The sequence below is a fragment of the Limulus polyphemus genome, unplaced genomic scaffold, assembly GCF_000517525.1.
Source record: "Limulus polyphemus unplaced genomic scaffold, Limulus_polyphemus-2.1.2 Scaffold122, whole genome shotgun sequence".
Taxonomy (NCBI): Eukaryota; Metazoa; Arthropoda; class Merostomata; order Xiphosura; family Limulidae; genus Limulus; species Limulus polyphemus.
The window spans coordinates 409625-416035 of record NW_013665732.1 but is presented as its reverse complement, the minus strand read 5'-3'; the positions used below and the strand labels follow the sequence as shown (position 1 = coordinate 416035).

The following is a 6411-nucleotide window of genomic DNA, read 5'->3' as shown; positions in this document are numbered from 1 at the left end:
TTTAGTACATAGTAATTCCACAGTCAATACGTCTCTTGTCACTTTAAACTTAACGACTTTTATAATATACGCTATAAACCACAGCGATTCACAATCTCGATAACTTCGCCCGAAACTACTGTTCGCTTTATCATACATTCATCCTCCAGGCTTATATGCTAAAAAAAAGAGGGCGCTTCGATCAAACTCGGGCTTACCCGATAATTTATGATCATTTGAGAAATTCATCACGTGTTATTAGAGTCACGTGATTTCCGCTGTCGTAACAACAGTACAAATTATACTTGACTTATTTATGAAGTTCACTTCTGAGGACTCACCTTCTATTAAAATTTGCCCCAGGTTCATATCGTTTGACCGGCTTTGTCCTTACTTCTGTTAAAGAAGCCCCCTCCCCAGTTATTCAGCGGTATGTCTGAAGACTTAAAATTCTAAAAAAATGGTGTTCGATACCCTTGGTGAGGGTGAGCATGGTAGAGATAGCCCATTGCATTAAGTTCAAACCAAATCAAGCTGTTCAAGAAAGGATGCTTGGCACGCTTTCTGATATTATACAAAAACCTAACATGTAAAAAAAATAAAATTAAACGAATTGTATGAAAGAAATATAATGTGTGAAACTAGTAACAATTATAGAAAATGAAGACTATTTTGTAACTGATACATCAGTATGTTGGAGATCGATGAAGACTGAAATATTAAAATATTAATTTTTTTACAGATATTTTGGCGATGCGGTGAGATGTGACTTTAAATCTATTCGTTATTCTGTGAGTGTGTGGTAGGTACATGCTGAAAGTGAAATTTTGAATTTTTATTTCAATAACTCTAAAGATTAAAACTATGTAGACTGATATGTTATTTATTATTTGACGCAATAATATTGAGATTTGCATGTAATTTGTAAATTAGAAATTTTGTCAAGCGACATTTGAGCAGTACTTCTTGGTTAGGCTTGCTTGCTGTACACTATTGCTTTGTTGAGAAACAATACAATTACAATACAGTGTATTTTACAGCACAGCCTTGAGAGAAACGTAACTTGTAAGAATCATTCAAACATTACAGAAAATCTAATATCTCCTGAATCATTTGAATTTATTGTAAGTATAAGAGCTTGAAAATTTTTAGCGTATAGGGTATAGGCAAGAAATTGAAATAGAATGTGGAAGATGAGCTTCAATTTTCAATTGCAATATTGAGAATCTTATTCATGTGATGCGCGTGATTGAGTATGGAACTTTTAAACTTGAAGTAAAAGTTAAATGACCACTTGTTTGAGGAGATCACTGAAATGAAGTTTTGGACAAACAGAAAGAGTTAAGAGGATTCAAAGTTTGAATCCTTTATACATGTGTTGAGATTTGGTAAAACCCATAAAAAAAGCATGTAAGAGATTTATGAATATTTTGAATTCAACTTCAATTTTAAGAATAGCAGAGTTGTAGTAACAATATGATAATTGCTTGAGCTCAATTTAAGGGATATTGTGACTATGTATTTTGGTTTCCTTATCGCATGAAAAATATGAATATGCCAGAAAGAATAGAGATGGGTTGTAAAAAAAACACACTATTTAAAATATAAGAATTTTAATTAAACATGGCTTACAAATTCAAGCGTATTTACTCTTAAGAGTTGAAGAACAAAACTAATTGTATTTAGTTTTTTATTTTTAGATTAACCTTACCATGGGAGAAGTATTGGTGGTAAAAAATATAAAGTTGTGACTTGCAAATAGAAACTGGAATATTAGCAACAGTAAGTATAAACTTGAATCTAAGCCCAGACTTGTTCCTCTACAAATCAAATCCTATGTGACACTTGTGAATGTGTGGAATGGCGTGAATGGTAGTATGGTGTGGTTGTTAGATTTAAGTCAGTTTAAAATTGTTTTGGAAACAGGGTACTTTAAAATTGGGTGGAAGAGTGAATTTAATAAATGTTCCACTTTTTAATTAACCTTTAGTGTGGCATGAATGATTATCTTGTTCCTTACCCATGTATGAATAAGACATTGACAATAATGACAGTAATGAGTAATCTGGGGAACCATTTATTAATAACTAGAGAGAATTACACAAGACAGTTCACAAATACAGGACAAGTTACATTTACATGATGCATATTGAATCCAAACAGGTACCAATAGCTTGAAACTTGCATGATATTCCTGCAAAAATGATAGATAATTTCCCTATTAACTTAGGAGTTAAGTATTTATATACTACAGCTCAGCATATATTGATGTCATATGTTTGCAATTATTAACAGTACTCTATGTCAGAAGTCAATCAGTAATAAATATCTTGTACATAACATGCGACTTAAATTACATTATACACTGTAGTTTAAACTTAAACAAAATGGTTGCATGATATACAAGTAGGAAAATTCTAGGTTATTATATACAAATGTATGTGTACATAATAATATATGTAACTATTGCACCAACAGACACTTGCATTTGGAGGAAGAAATAATAAGGTAGTTCCTCACACACATTATCAGAATTATCCTGAAATTCGAAACACAGCATCTATTAGGGTGACCATACTGAAAAAAATGAAAGACTTTTCAAAATTGGGAAAAATATTATTCCATTAGACTTTTAAATTATTCTAATGAATTTTATATATAACATAAGGCAAAAATAAAAAATTTCAAATCAGAACTATTAAATTGTATTTGAACAAATTGTATTTTGTTTTGTTTTTTCAGATTTTTACATATAAACTAAGTATTCTTTACTTTTGACTGACTTGTTGCATCCAGTTTCATGTCTACAAAACTTTAGGAAGTGCCATTGAAATCTTGTGGTTTACTTGGAGATTTACAGTACTCTCATAATTTTGAGTGACATGAATTTAAAATAATATCTAAGGCACAGTTTTTTTGTTTTTTTTTCAGGTACAGTACATCATAAAAAAATACCATATATAGATGATAGAACCAAGATTAAATTAGGCTAAATTTGTTCAAGTTTCTGTTCAAGATGCATGCAGCAGTATCAGGTGAGTATTAGTCTTGTATCATTTAGGTAAAAAATATAAAATTTATTTTATGAACAATTGTGGAGGGAGAAACAAGATGGGAGTGACTAATACTAATGAGTAGTAATAAGATTGTAAGTGCTTTCATAGATTATATAGTTTTTTATACTGACTGTGTGTTTTTGTAACCTCACCATTCAAAATTTTATCTAAAATACAAATAAGTATACTAGAATATGTTTTATTATAGCATAATTTGTAAAACATACATTTATTTTATGAAAATGTAGAACACTATAAAAATGAATCTGTATTTGACCATTTAGTAAATACTCAAATTAGAAGGTAAGAACAAACAAATGACTATAAATATCTGGGTCAGGGAGTTCATCTTTGATCCCAAGACAATAAAAACCAAATTGCAGCCTTTATAAATTATATATTTCCTATCCATATATTTAATCAACAAAAATTTAAATCAGTCCAAACTATTGACATGTATTGCATAATCAGGAAAATTATTTGATAGGTTAACAATCTAGAATGCCTAAGAACAATTATCTTTATGAACCTTATTTAACCTAAAAACAGCTTTAACAGTTTTAAAAGTCTAAATCCTGGTCTCCTAATTAGCACTAAGTTTTGATAGGATGAAAACAAAAAATCAGTGCCATTTCTTTCAGTTTATCATTTATGATTTTGAAAGAGATGAATTTTGATTCACAAAATATTTGAAGCTACTGTTTGTTATATTATTTAAAAAAATTCTTTTTTTTGTTATTACAACTCTTTTCACTGAAGGTAAGTTTGTGATTTTTTGGTTATACTTTTAAAAATTAAAGCTTCTATGACACTTGGATAAGTTGAAAGCACTTTCATTTAGGTGATTCATGGAAACTTGACACTATTTGTTTGTTTTTTTAGTGCTGATAATGTGAACTTGAGGACTGTAGATATTTAATATTATTAATAAATAATATTAATTACTAGATTAACTAATGTAATTCCAGGAATAAAATATTTATTTGATGATTACTCGTGTAAGGTGACTCCGTGTTAACAAATTCAAAATAAGTCTACATTTACTTGTTACTTAAATTAATTCTATGTCATAATTATTTAATATTTATATTATATAGTTTTTCTCATTTGTGAATTAATGTTTCTTGACATAAATCTTCTGTGGTTGTAGTGGTAGTTGCAGCAGCAGTCCTATGTTGTTAAATTATAGAATTAAATTTTACTAAATTATGTATCTTCTAAAAATGTCTGTAGGCTGTTTTGCAACTTGAGTTTGATCAAGAGTGATTGTCTTTTGTTATTTGAATTTCTATAATATGGCTCCTCTCCTTGTAATTGGTCACACTTTTATATATAATTTCAGTGGAGTAGCTTTTCCTCAATTTGATCACTTTTTTTTTTATTGGTAATTAAAAATTTCAGAGACTGGACTTCATGTAGGTCAAGATGTGGAACTAGAACATAAAGTAAAAAAAAGTATGTTTTCAGTTTCTTTCATGGCTAAAATAGAAATAAAATCAGTTTATTTAGTATCAGTATCAAATCATGCATAGAATAAAATGTTTGTTTCATTTGTGTCCTTTTTAGATTTAAGATAATGCAGAATTTTATATAACTGATAAAAAAAAATAACAAACAAATTCTGTAACAACAAATGCTTGATTTGTCTTATCAGTTTAAATAGATATTTTAAGCCAGAGTGCACTGAATAATAGAAGGTAAAGAGAGATTACCTGTTGTTTGTGTTGTAAGGTAATCAGTAGAGATACAGCAACCAGTGCTACTGTAGCGTGTGGCCTACACAGATACTATCATCATCACCATTTTATTGATTCACTAAAATATAATCTCTTACTAAGTAATTTATATCTATCCAAGTTTTTGTTCAGCAAATAATAATAATAATTTGATAAAGTGTGTGTTCTAAAAAAAATACCTTAAATGTAGGTTATAATTGTGTTGGCTTTGATTGTTGGAACTTGTTTCATTCCGATTATATTTGCCCCCAAAATGTTATGTAATGGTATTTTGTACTTTATTAGTTTAAAAGCATTATTTATAATAAATGGCACCAATTGCAAATAAACGAAAGTTAAAATGGCAATGATGATAGTATCTGTGTAGACTGCATGCTATAGTAGCACCCAGCAACTTTCTCTGAAACAGCTTTGTTATTAGTGCATCTTAGGAATGAGTTGTTTTTATCAACAAGTTATATACATTAATGAATGTTCACTCACAAATCAAAACCATAAAAAAAGTTTGTAGCCTTATAAGTTTGGCTTTGAAGTAATCGTAAGTAAAGAATGGATAAATCACAACTCCAATAACTAAAAGAACATTAAGATCTAGCTGGCAGTGAGTCACTGGTGTTTCAAGAGGGAAGACCAAATTATTACTTTGTAGAAATAGATGACACACACACAAAATATTGCAATATTAAGGTACAGGTTTACATTGGTCAAAGTTGAAATGTTACAGACAACTAGCAGCAATGATAACCATGACCACTGCACGTATAACTAGAATTTTGAGATTTGATATCAAATTAAAAATATTTTATTATGATATTCAAAAGTGAAGTCAACATACATTTAGGAAAGTTAAAATAACATAACGTAATATTTAGGAACAACAAGGGACCTATTAGTCCATCTCGGCTGTCGCATCCTCTAACTAAACTAAAACTATTAAATATATAAATTTTTAAAAAATCTTAAAGTCAGCCCTTATCATTCACATAGTTATCAAGGTTTCTCTTAAACAATTTACTGCCTCCACAATATCCGAAGGCAAACCATACCTTAGGCCAACCACCCTGTTAGAAAAATAAAATTGTCTTAGTTGAAGATGACTCCTACCTTGCCAAATTTTATATTTGTGTCCCCTAACCCTACTATTCTTGCCACTAAGTATGAAAAAAAAGATGATGCATCAACACTATCAGTTCTCTTTACAGCCTTAAACACCTCAGTCAGATCCCCTCTAATTCTCCTTTTTTCAAGAGAAAACAATTTCAGAGATCTTAATCTCTCTTCATATGACAAACCCTCCATCCCAGGCTCCATTCTAGTAATCCTCCTCTGAACCCTTTCCAGCAATGAAATGTCTTTCTTAAGATAAGGAGCCCAAGACTGAACACAATACTCCAAATGTGGCCTAAACAGTGACCTGTAAAATGAAAGTTTAACCTTTTTAAACTTGTATTCAGTATTTCTGTAGATACAACATAAAATATTATTTGCTCTACCACTAGCAACATCACACTGCTTTGATGGCTTAAGAGGGTGTTCAACCATTACACCAAGATTTCTTTCTTTCATGACACTGTTAAGGTTATTCCTATCCAATTTATACTTATAATTCAAATTATGATAACCTACATGCATTATCTTGC

At 29.9% G+C, this 6411-nt stretch overlaps 1 protein-coding gene across 3 annotated transcripts in view; it reads left to right on the top strand.

Annotated features, from left to right (window-relative positions):
* The first annotated feature begins 295 nt into the window (after nucleotides 1-295).
* Nucleotides 296-6411, top strand: part of LOC106472588 (BLOC-1-related complex subunit 8 homolog) — a 10607-nt gene continuing 4491 nt past the window's right edge. Inside the window, exons 1-5 of one of the 3 annotated variants that reach the window (XM_022402015.1) lie at nucleotides 296-409; nucleotides 722-781; nucleotides 1680-1761; nucleotides 2984-3014; nucleotides 4437-4490. In XM_022402015.1, the coding sequence (XP_022257723.1) occupies nucleotides 2996-3014; nucleotides 4437-4490 (73 nt within the window). In that variant the 5' untranslated portion in view covers nucleotides 296-409; nucleotides 722-781; nucleotides 1680-1761; nucleotides 2984-2995. Of the gene's footprint in view, nucleotides 410-721; nucleotides 782-1374; nucleotides 1390-1679; nucleotides 1762-2910; nucleotides 3015-4436; nucleotides 4491-6411 lie in introns of those variants that run through there. The other 2 variants (XM_013933247.2, XM_022402008.1) reach the window with 2 other exon arrangements.